Raw genomic sequence first — 21449 nt, 5'->3', positions numbered from 1 at the left:
GGTTTTTCTTTTCTTTTTATTTTTGGTGGTTGTTCATTTTCTTTTATTTTTCGATCCCAGTGAATACCAACAGCTTCTATCCGGTTTTTCAAACCTAAAACCTAGGAATTATTTATGACACCTTCCATATCTTTATTACCAGGTCCAGTTAAATTTAACTCCTAAATATATAAATGTGTCTACTTTTCTCCATCTCCTTCACCATGTAATGCCCCTATGCTACTGTCATCTCTTGACTTGGCTATTCTAATTGTCTTCTAACTGGTCTCCTCATATCTGCTATTGACCTTCTCTAATCTGTTCTTGGTATTTCAGTTTGTGTAAACTTTTGAAATGAAGAACTAGTCAGGTCATTTTGTATCCTATTTAAAACCTTTTAATGTTTTCCATTGCTCTCAGGATAGAGAAAAAAAAAACTTAATATGCTTATAAAGCCCTAAAACATCTAGCGTGGGCTTACCTTTCTACTTTCACTTGGCATCACGTCCCCCTGGCTTCTGTACTCTAGCTACAGAAGTCTCCTTTTACAGAGTTCCTTCACTCTCTGCTCCCTAGGCCTGGAACATTTCCTCTAGCCCCTTCACCTGGTTATCTCCTATGTATCCTTTATAGCTCAGTCCAAATGCACTAGTTTAGGAAAGGTTTACTCTGTTACAATATATCTGAGGATACACAACATTTTAAACACATGGATAACCATCATAAAAAGCAATGTAGTAGCATATTAATATAGAAAAGTATGTCAATAATCATACAGAATACAAAATAGTTTTACTTTTATTCTGCAAATTATTAACATTGAGTCACTATACCTTGGTCCTAACTGGCATTCACTTAAGTTTTTGTTGACTTTGAAACAATGTTTTGTGAAATAAATATTCTCTGCTAACCTGACTATTAAGGATTCAGTAGGAACAATAACATTCATAATTATGGTAAGGGTACAGGAACTTAGACATATTTGGGATTCTAAGAGCTTAGGATAGGGAGCCTGCAGTCTGGGGACTAGAGCCTGCTTAACGAATTGTTGGGCAAGTAGGTGTTGGGAACAGTCTACTTTCCCATGGCAAATGTGTTAATCCTTCTGAATTTCATGCTTAGCCCTTGATTAATTTTCATTTGTATGTGTGAATAGCAGTTGATTTTTTTTCTCCTAACCATGTCCTCTAAAAAATTCAAAATTTCTCTTTTAAAGCAAGGTAATTATTTATTATACAGTACTCTACAAGCCTGGCACAGTGATTGGCACACAGCAGGCACTAAATAAATATAATCTTTGTTAAATGAATGAGTATAACAGAACAGAATAAAACAAAGCATAATTGTATATTGTGAGTTGAAATGTATCCCCCAAAAAGATATGTTGAAGTCCTAACCCATGGTACCTGTGACTGTAACCTTAGTAATTAGTTAAATTAACGTGGGGCCATACTGGATAAGGGTGGCCCTAAATCCAATATGATTTGTGTCATTATAAGAAGAGGAAATTTCAGCACAGAGACACACAGGGGATAATGCCATGTGAAGATGAAGCAGAGACTGGAGAGATGCATCTACAAGCCACAAGGTGCCAAGGACTGCTGGTCACCAGCAAAAGCTGGGAGAGAAGCATGGGACTGATTCTTTCGCAGAGCCTCCAGCAGGAACCAACTTTGGTGACAATATGATTTTGAACTTCTGGCCTCCAGAATCGTGAGACAATAAATTTCTGTTGTTTTAGGCCACCTAGTTTTTGGTAATTTGTTCTGATAACCCTAGGAAACTAATACAACTGAGAAAAAACTCTTGTTGGTTTAGTGCATTCTAAGACAAAAATGTTAGTTTCCTCAGTGGCCAGACCCTTCTTTATCATCAGTACCTCCCTCATATCCATGGGGAGGAAATGGCAGAAATTAGTGTCGACAGAGAGAATTTTTGAGATTATTTATAAAATAGTATTCTATGAACTTTTGGTAATATTCAGAAAATCTTACTACTTATATGCAAATAGCAATATATTAATCAGTGAGTATGTTTGCTGATCTGTCTTCTTCCCCACTGATGTGGTAAAATTTGCTTTCCATTGTTTTCATCAGAGTTCAAGTCAAATATCAGAACACCAAAATGACTTGTAACAGATTCATTTAATTTATTGTATCAGCAGATACAAAATTCAGTTATTAATAAGTTAAGACATTATAAGAATAAAAAATCCCATGAGCTATTCCCATATTTATATACTGTTTCTATTTTAACAAATGATTTGAAAACAACTATTTGAAAACAGACTCTCTGCCTTACCTCTGCATTAACTTCTTCCAGTATTTCACAGAGACCCCTGGTGCAACTGACAGGGCTTTGTCCCACTAGAATAAAAGGCAAGAAGAACAGACACATATCTATTTTGATTGCACTGTGTAATTCTCAAAAGATTTTTTAATAAATTCATATTTGGAATGCAGAAATTTTAGAGTTTTTGGATTTTGAAGAATACTTTTGTATTCTATCTCATGAATTCTATATAGTATAAATATGAGGGTTCCTCAAAAAGTTCATGGAAAATGCATATTGAGAAAAAAATGCATAGATTTCAATTTTTTTTTTGCACCAAAATAAACTCATACTAATTTGTTATATATAACATGTCTGAACAGGATCTAGTTTGAGGTACTAAGAAGAGTAAGACATCAGTCTGAAAAGAGGCCCTGTCAGAGCAACACGAATTCTGTTAAAATTGGAGCAAGAAGAAACATCAAATTTAGGGTGAAGCTTGGGTAGAAGAACGGTGAAATCACTGATGCTTTGAAAAAAGTTTATAGCGACAATTTCCCAAAGAAATCAGCAGTTTACAAATGGGTAACTCATTTTAAGAAGACACGAGATGATGTTTAAGATGAAGCCCACAGAAGCAGACTATCCACATCAATTTGTGAGGAGAAATTCATCTTGTTCATATCCTAATTGAAGAGGACTGGTGAGTAATAGCACAAACAATAGCCAACACCACAGATGTTTCAATTGGTTCAGCTTACACAATTGTGACTGAAAAATTAAAGAAGGGCAAACTTTCCACTTGATAGGTGACAAAACTGTTGTACCAGATCAGCTGAAGACAAGAGTATAGCTTTCAAAAGAAATTTTAAACAAGTAGAATCAAGATCCTGGAGCATTTCTTCAAAGAATTGTAACAGGAGATGAAACGTGACATCACCAGTACAAGCCTGAAGCCAAAGCACAATCAAAGCAGTGGCTACCAGGAGGTGGGCGTGGTCCAGTCAAAGCAAAATAGATCAGTCAAGTGCAAAGGTCATGGCAACAGTTTTTTGGGATGTTCAAGGAATTTTGCTTGTTGACTTTTTGGCCAGCCAAAGAATAACATCTGCTTGTGGTGCATGTTTTGGGAAAGGAATCCAAAGCTTTACCATAAAAACACCCAGGAAAGTTTCACCAGAGAGTCCTTCCCCACCACAACAATGCTCCTGCTCATTCCTCTCACCAAACAAGGAGAATTTTGTGGGAGTTTCAATGGGAAATCATTAGACACCCACCTTACAGTCCTGATTTGGCTCCTTCTGACTTCTTTTTGTTTCCTAACCTTAAAATATCTTTAAAGGGTACCCATTTTGTTTCAGCTACCAATGTAAAAAAGACTGTATGGACCTGGTTAAAATCCCAGAACTGTCAGCTCTTTAAGGGATGGACTAAATGGCTGGTCTCATCTGTTACAAAACTGTCTTGAACTTGATGGAATTTACATTGAGAAATAATATTTTTATCTTGTATTTTTATCTTTTAATTTTACTTTTCCACAAATTTTTTGAAGTCTTGCTCATATTAATGTATTTTAAAATAAAATATGTAAAATTCTATTATTTAGCAGAGAAAATCCACCCCACCCCTTTTATAACCAGGAAGGCTTATAAAAGCACAGATAACTGGGATTCAACCCCAGAGTTTCTGATTCTGGAGGTCTGGGGTGGAACATGCATGTCTAACAGGGTCCCAAATGATACTGACACTGCTAGCCTGGAAGACGGTAAGACTTCTTCAAAAATTAGTATCAGACTGGCAGAGAATCAATTAAAACTGGAAAAAAAAGCTTCATCTTTTTAATGTTTAGAATTAAATATATTCTTAATATTTAGACTACTATGTTAAACTCATTAATTTTACTTTAATAGTGCCTTACCTCTCCAAGTTCAACCATAAGTTCACAGTATCTCTGAATTTGTCCTAATCTCAAGTGTATTTCAGCAGCTTCCTTCAGTCTTTCCTCTTTAGTAGGGACACCAATACCACCACCAAATTTAGACATCTTGACTGTCGTTAGTTCTTGGGCTTCAGACTGGTTAAAAAGAACACAAAATTTAAAAAATTTTGTTTTACAAGAGCTGGTGATAACAGATGATCATAAAAACATTACATAGATACATATTTTATAAACATACAGCTATGGAATTAAATATTAAAAAATACTTTTATCTATAAAATATGGTATCTCCTTAAACATAATGTTTTGGTGTATGTGGGGGATGGAGATTGGAGAGAAGAGATCGAATCCCATTGTCCTTAACACGCTCTAGATGTTGTCATTATGTAGGAGTCCAGATGCCAAAAGGTAGTGATAAGGTGATATACAAACAGTCAAAAAATGCTTAAAGGCCTTTAATAAAAGTAAAGAGTTCCTGGCTCACTTTAATTGGCTCCTATACTGTCAATAGAGCTTGCAGTTATAGTCAATAGTTGTTAAGTTTATGATTAAAGTGCTTCTTTATAAAAATAACTATCACTTATGACCATCAGCCACATCCCTGGCACAAATCTTTCCATGCTCTAATAGTTAACTACTGACATTTCAAAAATATATAAGCTATTTCTTCTCTCTGGTGCCAGGGTGGGTTTCATTGTAAGTGCTGAATATTACCCCAGGTATAACTAATAATTCTGCACTGAAATTCATTATGAGCTATATTATGATCAGTTTTAATAAAACATATCCCAGAATACAGCCAAGACTAAAATTAGAGTAGTCCATATGTCACAATCATCTGGTAATAGGGTAAAGATCAAGCCTTTCAAGGAGTTCTGAGTGACCTTTAAAGAATTTCATGAGATTCAACCTATGAAAACCGGGACTGACTTAATCTGTTCTAAAATCATTCTTACTCTCAGATTGGTTTACCAAAGATTTATCTCCTCAATGTTCACTTAATTCAGTGTACCAATCTAATCATACATATTTTTATTGTTTTTTAAATCATGTTTATACTTTAAGAGTAAAAAGGCAAAAACATTTTCTTGAGCATACCATAGCTGCATACACTACTCACTGTTCTAAATTTAATCAGGTGTTTCAAATGCAGTATTCCTTTGCAGTAGTTCTGAGGGAGTAAGCTATCATCTTGCCCTTTTATCACAGCAACCAAGTTCCATAAATTGTCACTGCCACCTGGAGGCTAAAATATTGGTACAAAATAATCAGACATAATAGTGACACCCCACAGCATTTTGCATCTTCAAGCACAATTATAATGCAGGCATATCTAAATTAAACAATTAACAAAATAACTATACATTATCTCATTTATTATTTCTGGTTTTACATTTGCTTTCTTACAGTGTATAAATTATGTTAAAAGGGGACCAATGAATTAGGATTGTGCATGTAAATATGTGACAACTTAATGACAATCATTGTAATGATTCATTTTGGTTAAAGGGGAAATGTTCACACTTAATTCCCATAATACTTACTGATAAACATTCTGAAAACCACCTTAGTTTTTTCACTCGAGGATTACCAGTTAGTTTTTCTATTTCTTGTCTAATATCTCTTGACACTTTACCACACAATAGAGGAGGAGTGCCTTGTTTTATAGCATAATCTGAAGAACAGACATAATTCAGTGAGAAAAGACTTCTTATAAAATATTGTTTAAAAATAAAATCTGATACATGCATACGTTCAATACCAGTGTTCCCGATAATTTCTTCCCAAGATCTGTCTGCCAGAACATTTATTTGTAAAGGAGTGATTAAAGGTGTTAATGACCAGAGTCTCACTGTAGAATCACGGGAGCAAGAGGCCATAGTGAAGGGGCGACTTGGATGGCATGTTAAACCTGATGGAAAAAATAAAAAATATATATATATATATATATTTTTTTTTTTTTTTTTTTTTTTTTTTTTTGAGACAGAGTCTCACTCTGTTGCCCAGGCTAGAGTGAGTGCCGTGGCGTCAGCCTAGCTCACAGCAACCTCAAACTCCTGAGCTCAAGCGATCCTCCTGTCTCAGCCTCCCGAGTAGCTGGGACTACAGGCATGCACCACCATGCCCGGCTAATTTTTTCTATATATATATTTTTAGCTGTCCATATAATATCTTTCTATTTTTAGTAGAGATGGGGTCTCGCTCTTGCTCAGGCTGGTCTCGAACTCCTGAGCTCAAACGATCCGCCCACCTCGGCCTCCCAGAGTGCTAGGATTACAGGCGTGAGCCACCGCGCCCGGCCAAAAAATATTTTTTATTTATATGTACCTCATAAAACTTCTACAGAATTGAAGTTATGAAGAAATCTTGCAAATAACTGAAAAGTTCTCAGAGTCAACCTTCTATTTGCATTTAACACAAGAAAATAATATAAGAATGTAATAAATTATTGAGTAGATTCTTTAAATATGAATATAAAATTGAATAAGTATTAGAAAGCAAATGGTCCTGGAAGAAAATGTTAAAATTATATTTCATGTGGTTAAGCAGCAGCAAGTATACTGTAACACCAATAGTGTATATAGTATCTATGAGTTAGTAGACAGATTGAAGTTCTAGTTACAAGATGAAACAGTTGAGGACCTTTCAATTTCGATATTAACAAATAGGATTCTCTTCTATGTGCAGTCCTACCTTGCCTCACCTAAAAGGCCACTGGGGTAAAGCATATGGATTTGAATGGCTGGACTGGGGTTTCTTTCTCTAAGAAATCATTTTTGCATTCTTAATCTACTCACTAACTCCCACCGAGGTTTAAGAATAAGAGTAAATACAAATACATATGAGAGTAAAATGTTGTGCAAAAGATATGTAATCAGATTTTCCATACTGAGCTCAATTATAGTAAAAAACTAAGTGTTATATTAAAAAACAAAACATTGTCCTAAATATCCAAGAACATGGCTAAATAAGTTATATCTACACTATAATTGATTTCCTGTTCTACAACTTACCTCTGGAGTGATGGTCAGGGAAAGGAGAAAAATGTCATACATGTATATTTGTTCATAGGTATATCTGTGCAGTGTGTGTGTGTGTGTGTGTGTGTGTGTATACAAAAACATAGATACACTTGCAGAGAAAAAGGGAGAGAAAGACACCACAGTGCTAACAATAGTCATCTTCTGGTAATTTTTGATGACTTTTTCTATCTTCTGTATATTCTGATATTTCAATTATAAACATGTATATTTTCTGAGAAAAATGTTATTTTAAAATGAATCACTGTAAGACTTCTTCAAAAATATGCTATTGCTCAGAAATTATAAGCATCATTAATATATCAATATAACAAACACATGAAAAACACTTTACCATATACATCTGCACCATGATCATACACAGTATCCAAACAAGTTCCTTCTCGAGTGTCCCACACTTTTATGGTATAGTCCCAGCTGCCAGACAGTAGTAGATACGGAATCTCAGTATTCCACATCAGTCCCCTCACAGGTGCAGTGTGTCCACTAAGAACATTCATGCAAGCATCTTGAGTATAATCCCAGATTCGAACAGAACTGAAAACAGAATATTGTGTATGTAATAATACTCCAGTTATAATTTATCTGTACTAATATATCCTTAATAGACGATAATGATTATTTCTTAGCATATTTAAAAAGTATTTTATGGTTTAAGATACAATAAAATTCTCTTTTACTTTTAATTGACAAATAATAATTGTATATATTTATGGGGTTTGATGTGATGTTTCGATTTATGTTTACAATGTGGAAAGATTAAATCAGGCTAATTAACAAATCTATCACCTCACATACTTTTCCTTATAACAGATGGAAATTAATATTTAACTGTGTGAGTGCTAGCCTATTTTAACGTCTTTTCTTTCCTGATATTTACTTGTCACTTATTACCAATAGTAAATGTATTATTTCACAGTTTATATGTGAAAAAATTGCTTTCTTAAAATCAAATATCCAAAATAGATATAACCAAAGAGAAAATATGAGTAACAATAAGGTGCAAAAATTTAAGAGCATTCAAATTATTCGTAAATCATGAAAGTGTAACATATTATGATGGGTACTATTTAAAAAATCACTTCATCTATATGCTTTTATCAATACAGTATATCCTTCTTTCATGTTTTTGTCAGTGAAGTAAGTTGCTTGGTCAGTGTGGAATCTGAGACTAAGTTAAAAAATTTAAATATAACTAGATTCATGATATTACCCAGATCTACTGATTATACATAGTATGAAAGTTATTAAAATTAAAATTTGAATTCAAAATCAATTTAAGACCTCCAAACGACAATTTTGCTTAGATAATTCACAATAATCTTTTAGTCACAGATTTGTGCCAATCTGACAATACCAAAATATTAATACTTCAAAGGTTGTATTGCACCATAAAGGAGCTACATCATATATTTTTATCTCTTTAAGACATATCTCTTTCTGCTTCATATAAAAAGACTCCTTTCTTCTTTTTCCCATTATCCTAGTATATTACAATGTAGCCAAATATATTATAATCTAATTTTTTGGTGCTATTTCTTATGTATGTTAGCATTCAAATATTTTAAGTTTCATATCATACTTTTATAAATAAGAATATATTAAAGTGATTTGTATCAAAATAATTTAACGTAATTGCAGGGTCACTAGAACAGGTGTCTTTTTAGGCTTTGAAGTACCAATGTATGTTTTTTGGTATATGCCCTACTGCAGATTAGGAGTGTCTCAGGGTTCCCAAGCTGAAGCATAGCATCTTCAAGGTATGCCATGAGTACATCAATAATTAATCATTTCCTTACAGTTTTGACTTTTATTTAAAGGGACATATGATTTTCATCTATATTAACAATGATTACTAAAGGGACCAATAACCAGAATTTAGCAAAGTCTTTCAATTTCATTATTTTAAGTCAGTAGAATGCTTACTGGTATCTTTCTGAAAATATTTTTTAGATAGTAATTGAAAATTATATCCTTATTCATGCAGAATAAAATTTAGATGTTGAAGTTTATGTTGAGACTAGAATAATCTCATAACTGAACTCATAGTCACTTTAACATGATAACCATATTAGAAGTAACATTTCAAGTGACAACCCCAAAAATATCATAATTGTTTCTGTTATTAAGTTGGTATTTATATCAAAAATTCAAGATGAAAATGTTTAATTATTCAATATTAAATGTGTGGTTACTAGGCACAATGAATTTGACTTGCATAAAGTAAGATTTTTGTTACCTAAATTTTTCCCATTTTCAAATAGTGACTAAAAAACCTATACTATGTAAATCTATCTTGTTTGAATATAGAATATAGATAGGATTTCAGGAACTCTCAAAAATCCAGAAAAATGCTAAATCACTCTCATTTCTAAAATATCTTCTCTTCATGTTAAAATTTATGATCATATTTTATCCCAGAGTACAGTTGTTTCCCATATCAAACATAAGAACACTATTAAAAACAAATTCTTCTTTTGTTTCACATCTTTTTCTGTTTCCTCACAGATCCTTTTAAAATTTTTGTTTAGCTCTTGCTAATAAGCTAGAAATAAGCATTCACAGCAAGCAAAATAAATAAGGGAACAAAAATCAGAAATATAATGATAATATAATCATGGCAGAATTTAATTTAGTTTTAGTTAAATGCAATTAGGTACTTGTTAACTGCATACTTGTTAAGTTTATATTTAAAATGTTTCCACACATATTAATAATTTGATCATATAAATATGTACCTTTCTAGGAAAGCATAAGCTATGATTTTAAGGACTAGAAAATTAGAATCCAAAAATACATACCCATCATCAGAACCACTGCAAAGAATTCCCTCCCTCAGAGGAGACCATTTAACATGAAACACTTTTGCTGTATGCCCACTAAATACTTTCAATGGTTGATCAGAGCTGGTGGCTACATAATAGACACGAACATTTTTGTCTTCACAGCCAGTGGCTATCATGTCTCTGAAATATCATCAATGAAACATTAAAATATGAAAAATTAGATGTTATTTATTACTAATAATTAAAAATGTACAATAGTTCTACTTTCTAAAAGTAGAATTTTTTGCTTCCTTAATGACGTTAAACTAAAAACTTACATATGTAAAAACATCAGGTATAATCATGTTATTGCTTATTTACAGAAACTGCCCCAGTACAGAAAGAGTTTCTCTCTCTGTTCCTTTTTAATGAGTTGAATTATTATTTTATTTACCTTAGATCAGAGATAATGGTATTTATATTTCTATAAGTTCTTTTTCAAAATGTCCAGACTCATAACTTTCTGAATGTTTCTCAAACTTTGTATTTTGCAACTAGTGAATCTTAAGAAGGGTCCCAAAGGATGAGTGATGAGGTTTGCTTACTTGCTGGTAAGCAAATTATTATTACATGCCATGGCCATTTATTAAATTTTTTGTGGTATGGTACACACAGCAGTGTTCCCCCTGGAAGTATGCTGGAAAATCTCCCTGCAGCCAGGGTTGCCTCATTGGACAATAACTCACAGTCTATTTTTCCATTCCTTTTTGGTGGCTTCTCCTCTTTGAGATGCTTTAACTCTTTGATGCAACTAAAGATCTTCTGGAAATATAATATGATCTTTTAATGTTCTTTGCTCATTATTCTCACAAGAGTGAGAGTAAACTAAGCAACTACTTGTACCCTAGTGGTCACACTTGGAATACTGCTGGGAAAGGAAGTATGAGTACTAGACAGACCTGTGGAAATCAAGCACCTGCCAAGCACACAGTCTACTTGAGGAACATCTACTCTATCATATAAACAGTCCCCACATTCTAAAGATAAAGAGGGGAAGTTATGCACTTTGGAACCCAACTATCATCAAAACCCTTCCAAAACTACAAATTGTTGATTTTGTCATGGGTTATAATGCTTATATTTATTTAAGCCCACATGTAGAAATACACCAGTTTGCAAACTGGGCTGGCAATCTGAAAATGTGCAGATAACATCTTCCTAGGGCCCACTGGCAAACAAGCCAGTTTCCACATTTAGGAAAATATATTTTGTATACATACATATATTTACATGTATACATGAGTATATTTATGTATACATGTATATGTAAGATACAGAAACATAAAATCTTAGAAATGATATCAAACATTCAAAGAATGTACATAAAGATATCTAAATTATAAATTCAGAGGTACTTTATGAATAAACTTTGATAAGTTCAAGATACTTTCACTTATCTACTAAGATGTTAAGTATAAAATGAATGTAGCAATTAGAAAATTTTAAAAATGAAGTTTATTAGGTATGCTTGGTAACAAGCCTAATAGTTAAATACAAACGACTTACAAGTGTCATATTAAAATATAGCTTTCTTAATCGGCCAAACATATTAATTAATATCGAATTTTTATTTCAACCAGCCAAATGCTTATTAACTCTATAAAACAGAGAAATAAGAAAGTGAAATTGTTTTATTGGTCAGATAGAAGTTAATTCTATTCATTTGTATATTTAACAAATATTTATTGAACATCTACTCTTTTCAAGGCACAGTGACGGTTAGGGACACAGTGTTTTGCTAAGAATATACTGCAAGCATAGATAAGACAGGTTGTGACCTCACGGGGCTTACATTTTAGAAGGTAAAACAGCCAATATGCAACCAAATGTACAATGAAAAATTTAATTTTATTGCATTAGGTGCTCTAAAGGCATTTTATATGGGAAATTTACCTAAAATGGGGGTCAAGGAAGACTTCTACGTGGAAGTGATTTCTGAGCTGAGAGCTGAAGGATAGGTAGCTGTTATCTATGTCCAACCCTGATGGGGTGTATTGTGTAGGGTGGGAAGTAGAATCCTAGATAAAGGGGGACATCATGAGTGAAAACTCTGAGGTAAAAGTCAGCTGGCTAATTCAAGAAATGGAAAGCCAGCGTGGCTGGATGCAAGGAGCAGAGGAAGCCAGTCTGGGAATGAGATGAATAAAGTAGACAGCAACCAGAGGGAACCAGATTATACAAGGACTTCCTCGTAGGGCTTGCTGAGAGTTTTCATTTTATCCTACAATTAATGAGAAACCCTTCAAAGATTTAAGCAGTGGAGTGGTGCGCTCAGATCTGCGTTTTAAGTATTCACTCTGACTGCAGCATAGAGAGGTGGGGTAAGGGAGAGAGGAAGTGGTGATAAAGCATATAGATTCTGAAACTGATAGAGTTTTACAGGAGTCAAAAACACAACAACAACAACAAAATAAATGTTACAGGTTTGGTGGCAGGGTGATGGTTAGAAATAAAAGAATGTTCAAATGGAAAATACGACAGGAACTGGTGGCTGACTAGAAATGGAAATTGATGAAAAGATATAAAAGAAAGGCCAGGGAGTCTGGCTTTAGCAGTCTTTGTTGTTAGCAATATCAGCCACTGAGAGGAAATACTGGATGATGAGTGAGTCATGAGCTCATTTGCATTTAACCCTAACAATGTGTTATAAACTCTTCTACACTTACTGGAAGAAATACATAGGTCCATCATTTTGCATAGTATGTGATTTGACTCAGAATACAAGTATAATAAGGTTTTAATATCTTAATCTATGTATTTCCCACATGTAGTATGGAAAAGCATAATATCATTCATATTGTTTTTGACAATATCTAAAGAAAGTTTGAATTTTTAAATGTGACTTATAGCCCATCTAAGAGAGGTTTGAAAGACCAAATTCTTGGAAATGCAATGAGTTAAAGGTCCAATTTTAGTAGAGATTTGACTTGGATTTAATTTTAAATCTAAGTTGATTTTTACATGGTAAATACTTGGCTCTCAAACAAGGTTGACTTTTCAAAACCATCCACTTAAGTTCCACAACTTGGGAAATTATCCATTGCGGAGGCACTAACATCAGCTGGGGGGACAATAGAAAGTCATGATGGTGCAATACCACTGCACAGATTCGTAAAAGAAATTGAACAAAAAGCCACGTTTCCACAGTAGAAGCTACACATAGAATGGACTAATTTCCATTTTTCATTAGTTAGCAGTATGTTTTTTTCCTAAGTATCAGAAAGTTGTTTTGAGAACAAGAAATCAATATTTCTAAATCACGTAAAAACTTGATGGAATAAAACTAGCTAAAACAAACGAGCAATTACAAGGCTCCTTCTCATTTGTTAGGCAAGAGGAATATTACCTAACAAGAGTGATGAGTACTACCTACAGGAATAGCACTAAACTTTACGTTTATTTAAAATCCCCAAAAGTAATTGTTTATTTTAGAAAAAAATACGTACTTGTTGTTTTGGCTCCAATCACAACCAAACACTGCAGCTGGATGTTTGTATTTGTGTAGCACTTTACCATCAATTGTTCGGATGATACTAAAATTAATTATAATATGTTAATAGAAAGGCAACATTCTAAATATATTATTCAAAGGAACATGGTCAGAATTGTAAATTTCAAATATAAATATCTCAGGATAGAGACCTTGCCTGCAAAGAGCAAGGAACATTTAAAAGCACTGTATAAATGACATTACCAATTACGAGTATATTTGCATCATGTAATATTAATCATGGTAATCCATATAAGTCACATCAAAGGTAGTGAATTTTGACTTAATTTCTAAAATTGTTTTTAGTTCAGGAAAAGTATAGTTTAACACATCTTAAAACACAATGATATAACTAACATATACATTAGATTTTCAGCTTCAAAATTAGGTAGCTCAAAATTTATAGTATATAAAACAACTCATTTATAAAGCTGATTGTATGTGCCATTACACCAAGACCAAGACACATAAGTTATAACATTTTCATTATATGGTCTCGATAACATAACTCAGAATTCAAAGAATACCCCCTATCCCCTGCTGCCAAAAAGAAAGACCCTGTATTAATTTAACTGCAAAAATAAAAGAAGCTCTACTCTATTGTTACCACAATGCAAGGCTATTGCTTCCATTAGAAATAAAAAGCTGTGTATAAATTAATGTATTACGAAGCTTTAAAAGTCTTGACCCTCTTAAATTTTATTAGGTCCATTTTTAAGGTTATGGGGGAAGGGTGGTGACCTATGCTTACAAATGTTTGGACACTAAATGTGGTAGTTATCAAATAAATAATGCCCTGAAAATACAGGGTAAAGCTAATTATTATATGTATCAGTTAATTAAAAAAAATTCAGGCACATCTTATGCATTTTGGTATCTATCAATTAGCGAATAGTGCCTTTCAAGTGAAAAAAATCACTAATGTTGTTATTTCTGAAAATTTTAACTTTCTGATGAGGATTTTTGGTTTCCATAGCTGTTCTATTGAAATTAAAAAGGGAGGATGAGAAGATTGGAGTGGATTTAGTAAAACCTAACAGGAGACAAACTTCTATAATCTCGAGAACAATAGGTGTATATACTACCTGCCAAAGATGACTATACTTAATAGCTACAAGGGTAGCAACAACTGGTTTTAAAAAGTTTTTTAAACCAAGGCAATTCTTTCCTTACATATTTTTTCTTGAAATCCTACTTATTCTGGGGCTTAAAAGAATTAAGAAAGCACATATTTCTGAAACACAGGATCAGTGAAGTTAGTTTCTAAAAATAGGCATTTCCCATACCTCATTCCTCCTTACAAAGGCTTCTTATGCCTTTATAAATAACAGGGTCTACAAAACTGTGAACAAGTTTCTAGAGCACTTGATATCTCTTGAAATACTACTCCACACAAAATGTGATGAGGAGTTTTAAGACTTTGTGAAAAGCCCTTAAAGTTTACTGAGGCAATTCAGTCTTTTGGTTATAATTCAGGTAGTGTTTTCATTTAGAAAGCAATGACTGGCTAATTTTTTTATTTTTTAAACACCATTGCATTGTTATTTATTAATGATATATCATGACAATATAACATATGACTATATGGGCTTATAAATAATATTTATGATAGTAGAGCTGTATAAACAAAATCTCATTGACACAAAATTGGACTAATCAAATATGTTCTTTTATAACAGTAAAATTTCATATTAGACATAGTACTCACCAGAAACCATCACCACTGCAGGTTGCTATTCTTTTGGAATCTTTATGACTCCAGGAAATGCAGAATATTCCATTTTTTCCATGCTTCAAAAAATGTAAAATACCTATCAATAAGAAATAATTCACCCCTTTTTTCTCTTATTTATTTACTTCTTCTAAGTTTTATTTTTCTATCAGGAACTTGCTCTAGATAATACTAACAGAAACATCATTGTCAATAGCAGATACCTGAATACATATTTTAAGAATGGCTAAAGCTGTCATGGTTAAGAAACAAATCCATTGTTTTAAGACATAAATTGGGTGGCTCTATTTCTTTGTGTTGGACACAAGGTCCAGTCAAAATCTGCTTCTTCAGCCATCTGTAGACTTACGCTCTGCTTAATGCCTTTTCCCATGGCCACCAGTCTGGAAATGAATATAGTTATCTACCTGTGTTCAAACCCAGTGCTACCACCACTACAATATAAGAAATGTCACAAGCAATTGCTATTATTGGTTGTTTCTCTAAGTTTCAAAGTTTTATTTTTATAAAACTGATCAAAACAGATATAAGCTTATTCCTATAATAAATCACTATTTTTACTTGTTTCTCCATATTCTAGGACTAAGGAAGGGTCAAGGGTATAGTTACAGTTCATGTGATGAGAATTTTTTAAAACACAAGGAATATATTATACATGGAAAATATATTATACAAGGAATATATTATACAACTGTGTGATAGGTGAATTAAAGTTGTAATAAACTCATTTCTGAATTTTATATTAAAAATATGTCTATTTTATATAATACTTAAATTGTGGCTGCCATTAAGGGGAAACTAAAGTGACTCTTTATGCTGCATTTTAAGGTTGCTTTATAAATATACAGTTTCAACTTCTTAAGGCAATGTCTAGTTTGCTCTTTTTACCTCTTTGGGGGTCAAGAAGGGTAGGTTTATATAGGTAGATACATAAATGGGACTAGTTCCTATATTCATTCTGTTTAAGGGATGGAGGCCTTCCATTAGCTTCACTGTTCCATGAAAAGTACATTCATGGCTCTCTGCTACCTTGCATTTCCTTTCCACAAGCTACTTAATCAAAGCTGGTATTGTTAATTTTTTCCATATTTCTTATATATGATTTAAGAAATTTTTATAGTCATCTTAACTGTGCTACTGAATGCTGGGAAAGACATAAATGACTATAAGAGATGTCCTTGATACTAAGATGCTAGGTTGCTAGAATCAGGCTGGAACTGTTTAAGTACTAATGGACAGATATTTTAGGTTATAAGATGTCAAGATGCCATAAGAAGAAATCAACAGATCTGATAAGTAAGGACACAATTTTTTAATTTAGGTCAAAAGTTTCATTTTCAGGCTCATTTCTTCTTATATCTCACTATTTATTATGGGGTAAGTTGCTGTTCTGGTGATGGGAGGAAAGGGTCACTGCTGAATTGAAACAGTATTGTTGTGCTGCACATGGAGAAAGGGAAAGACGTAACCTTTATAATCCTTTGTCTGACTTTCCTCTGTTGAACGCAAAGTTGCTTACTGATGGTTGCTAAAGTTCCCCTAAAACTCTTCATTTGTTAGAACACCGCAGTACCCACTGGGAGACCAAAGCTACTGAAGAGCATCCACAAAGGGATAACAGTCTTTTTTGTGTAAGTGGTTTTAAATCCTCAAATATATTAGTGATTTTCAAAGAAATTATATATTTAATAAGCTTCAGCAGTGATCATTTAAAATATTAATAAATAAAATTTCAAGACAGTGAGAGAAAATCCTAGATCATATTGCTGCAAATTCATATCTAACATAATTAGATCATATGCATTTTTCAAATATTAATGGAATTCAGCAAAATATGGGATGACAATTTAACTCTAAGCTGAAGGATAAATACAATCTGTGACACTACAAATAGGAAGAGAGTAGGCTTTAGGGCTTGTCATAGAATAATAAAATTTGAGAACTAGGAAAAAATCTAAGTATTTATATAATCCAATGTTACCATTTTATAGGTGAAGAAATAGGTTGAAGGCAATAAAATGATTCTCCTTATGTCAAAAGCTAATTAACAACAGAACCAGGACTATAATTTGGGACTTGCTCTTTTTAGCCTTCTTCCCATTATTTAGTATTTGCCTAGATTTTGTGGAAGATGACTCAAAATTCCTCTGAATCTCTAATGCAACTTAAGGTGAAATTTTATATCTTATACTCAGCTACAATTTCCAGAATTCATTTTAGCATGTGACTATCCTCTTGGATTTTCTTATACTTGAGAGAACATACATACCACCTTATTATTAAATGCTTACAAAATACAAAACAGTATAAGACATTATGTTATTTAGTAGCAATAAATACATCTTACCTCATTAAAACGTTGAACCATTTTGCCCTTTTGAACATCCCAAATAAAAGCACCATTTCGGGATGTTGCTCCAGCAATACAATTTAAATCACCTTAGGAAACAATTTATTAGACATTATACTAAATATTTGCCACAAATGTAATTCTTATCAAAAATATAATTTTTGAAAATGAAAGAATTGAGACTTGAAAAGGAGTTCTTTATAAAATTTTTTTGCAACAGAAATGATCAGATGTATGCAAACATAGAGAACAATAAAATGAATGTAGCCATCATACGGCTTCAACAATTATCAAAATATGGCCAATCTTGTTTTGTCCATAACTCCTGCTGGATATGTGACAAATGACTATAAACACTAAAAAAAAAAAAAAAGAGTCCTCATCATATTTCTAGTATTTCCATTCTGCTCTCCTTTTGGGGTTCTTAAATTATTGGGGATATGTTTCCATATTTATTTGCACTGTTTTTCTTCTCCTGTGGTATCTACTCCAAAATACAGAGGAAATTATGCAATTACCTATATCCTACTCTATTTTCATCCTTGTCAACCTTCATTAATCTTTTAAATTTCATCCCTACTTACCTAAAAATCATGATTCATCAGTAATCACCTAGCAGAAATGATTAAATTTCCATTTTATAACATTTTTACTTTCTTGATACAAATTCTCAATGTAGAAAGTACAAGAATGCTTTAAGTGAGATTAGGCCTTCTGTGTTAGGATTTGGAAAAAATGGTTTTTATAGTCAAAATTTTTATTTAAGTTTTAGGTTTGAGATACACACTTTTTGTAGGAGCAAGTGTTCAACTAGTAGGAGCTACAGTGCAATGTTACTGCATTGGCCAGTCCAATTCCTATATTGCTAGCCAAGGTAACCCCCTGTGAAGATGCATATTGCAACGATAAAGAGAACAGGCTCAGGTATTCTCTGCTTAAAGGAAGAAACACTGTCATTGAGAGTTATAAATAAAATCTTTTTCCAGACTTCTCCTCATTGTAGGAGATGAGGTATACGTTAAAGCAGTGATCCTTAACCTTTTCTATGATATGGATCTCTCTGAAAATCTGATTACAATGATACTCTTTGACAGATATAGGAACATGTACACATACACTAAAAATTATTCATGAAATTCCAAGAGATTCCCAAACTTTCTGAAGGCATCTAAAATCCTCAAAGGCCCATAAATTCAAGGTTAAGAATTACTGTGTATAAAGAAATAATTTTAAATGTAAGGATAAGCTATGTCCTTGTCATAGGTGGTTACTAAATTAATACATTACTATTAGGACAAATAAGTAAACCATTATATATACTTTATAAAGTAAAAAATCCACTTAGATATATAAAATTATTTGTTATAGGGAAATAGTGTTTTGGGAGAAAATATAAGAGGTTTCATAGTACATCTCTTCTCTCTTTCTTGTACAGGAAGGTGTGAGGTAGCATCTTTCTGAGATCAAAGAAAAGATTCTATTATGGCATAAAAGTTCTTCAACATTACAAAGGTGGAATTTATGTATTAATAGAATTACATGGTTACAAATAAAGTTATTTGATATATAATCATTCACACATATAAAACAGATATATCAAGGAAAGTTATCTATTATAATTTTTAGAAAATAAATTTCTCTTATTTTCATAAATTTGATCTACATGAAAAATTTTAGGAGCACTTCTGTCATCTAAACTGTGTTATATCCTTAAAGGAATAGCTACACAAATACAATTAAAATTCGATGGGTCAAGATCATCTTGATTTACTGTGGCTTTCCTATATGACTGCGTCAAACACAGGGGCTCAGGAATCAAAGTGCCTTTGTAGGGAATCTATCCTAAAACCTCACAAAAACGAAATCAACCAATATGTTGATACTAATTTGCCTCTACAATCATTTGGAACAGGATAACATGGAAAGGAAGAAGATAATTCAAATGAAAATAAAATTTAGGAAAGTCATTTGATTGTATTCCTGATTTTAATAAAATAGCTCTTACCTGGAGCCCATGAAAGTGAATAAATAACCCCTTCATTACCCGGAGAAGTGTACACTGCTGTTAGTGTGTTTATATCCCAGACTTTTATAGTACCATCAAATGAAGCTGTTGCTAAAAGGTTGGGATCGTCAGGTTTGAATTTGCAGTCAAAGATAGTTTCCACATGTCCCTAGGAATGTAGCATAAAAAAGTCCAACTACTAAGAAAAATTCACAAACCATAATGTATACTCAAATTACCACATGTACTATGGTTTTACAAATATTAATATTAATGCACAAATCTATAGGCAAGCGAGAAACATAGAAAAATGGAATCACCACTGTGGCTGAATGTTCTCCATGCTATTACTGTATTATTTTGCAAAGACCTGGATTTTCACAACCACAGTTTCTTAAATCAGCAACAAAATTCAAAGATGTTCAAAAGTTTCATTTTCCAATTTTAATTCAATGCAAATGTGTTTCCGATTTTTTTAAAATATACAGAATACTATGCTAGTAATCCATAAAGCAATCAACTCTTAAGTTACTATATGCCATTCTGGCAATATAAGAGAAGACCAAGATGAAACTGAAACTAAAATCCTTTAATGCAAATATCTTTTTTTTTTTTTTTTAAATACTAATGACATACTCTAAAAGCACCTTATAATTTTGGCAGAAATAAAAGAATCAGGCATGGCTCTAATTTTTAATGAGCCTTGTTCCAAAATCTTCTAGCAAGTCTATTCTTTGGAATTTGGAATACTTGTTCCTATTACGTGATGATTTGGATCCCAAACATCCATGAGGCTGTAAAGTATTATGTACACATACATGTAAATACACAGATACATGCAAAGTGGTGCTTAATTACTGTGGTCTATGGCAAAATCTGTTAAGAGCCCAACTTAAATAGCTCGAATTATAATTTGCATTCTTCTAACTATTGGGGAGTGGAAACTGAAAGTCCTACTTCAAGCAACAGAAACTATAACATGTTGGGATCTAGGGAGGGAGTTAAAGTACAGGGACAGGGCTTTCTATTTCTCAACTAATGTAGTAAAGGTAGAGAAAGATGCTCTTTAAACTCTATGTACTTCCATTAAAACTCGAAATCACAACCCTTCGGAAACTGTGAAAGTGCTGTAAAGTATCTCCTTTAGGTAGAAGGTAGAGGAATCAAAAATCTCAAGAGTTAGCAAGAGGGAAAGAAGAAAGGTTGTTACAGCCACCAGTTCATCTGGCTGGAGTTGTTCCAGGTGGTCATTTCAGTAGTAAAAACATACTTAAGGAAGGGACTGCACATGCATTTTTAAATGTTATTTCACTGCTATGCCTTCGAATTTCATTTCTGAAAATATGAAAATTCACATAGCGAGAACAAAATTGTAAATTTTTCTTCTGTTTTCTTCTTACCAAGAGGAAGGTAGGATAAAGAAGAAAATTCTGTAGTATTTTTCTTAATTTTAATCAAGCAAACATTCATAAGGAAGTATGCCTTTTAGAATGTATATTAATATATTTCTTATCCTATGTAATTTGAAATCTTGGAGATGCTTTATACATATAGTGGTTCAGTTGTTTCTTCTAGTAATACTTTGAGTAATTTCAAATTTGGGGCTATGTTAAGATAACAGAAAGTATAGGAAAAAAATGACTGCCTTCTGACAGACAGACATTTTTAAAGTAAGAAAAGCCACAGAAATACTTTATATATGAGTTTTTCTTAGTATTTATTAGAATTATAAATTTAACATAGATTTTAATTAAAACATATTTTAATATGTAGCTTAATGAAATCTATTGAATTAATACTACATGACTTCTCTATTA

The 21449-nt window shown here is 32.6% G+C and overlaps 1 protein-coding gene across 2 annotated transcripts in view; it reads right to left on the bottom strand.

The window, feature by feature from the left end:
• WDR17 (WD repeat domain 17) overlaps positions 1–21449 on the bottom strand; it is a 63613-nt gene that overhangs the window by 19835 nt on the left and 22329 nt on the right. The window contains exons 7-17 of one of the 2 annotated variants that reach the window (XM_069493298.1): positions 19633–19801; positions 17625–17716; positions 15254–15336; positions 13502–13588; positions 10032–10196; positions 7565–7767; positions 5952–6101; positions 5734–5864; positions 5310–5435; positions 4169–4324; positions 2281–2345 (exon numbers count right to left, since the gene is read on the bottom strand). In XM_069493298.1, the coding sequence (XP_069349399.1) occupies positions 2281–2345; positions 4169–4324; positions 5310–5435; positions 5734–5864; positions 5952–6101; positions 7565–7767; positions 10032–10196; positions 13502–13588; positions 15254–15336; positions 17625–17716; positions 19633–19801 (1427 nt within the window). The remainder of the gene's footprint in view (positions 1–2280; positions 2346–4168; positions 4325–5309; positions 5436–5733; positions 5865–5951; positions 6102–7564; positions 7768–10031; positions 10197–13501; positions 13589–15253; positions 15337–17624; positions 17717–19632; positions 19802–21449) is intronic. The other variant, XM_069493299.1, reaches the window with a different exon arrangement.

Source organism: Eulemur rufifrons, chromosome 18 (assembly GCF_041146395.1).
Source record: "Eulemur rufifrons isolate Redbay chromosome 18, OSU_ERuf_1, whole genome shotgun sequence".
Lineage (NCBI taxonomy): Eukaryota > Metazoa > Chordata > Mammalia > Primates > Lemuridae > Eulemur > Eulemur rufifrons.
The sequence above is the reverse complement of the archived record's forward strand: the minus strand, read 5'-3'. Positions and strand labels throughout refer to the sequence as shown.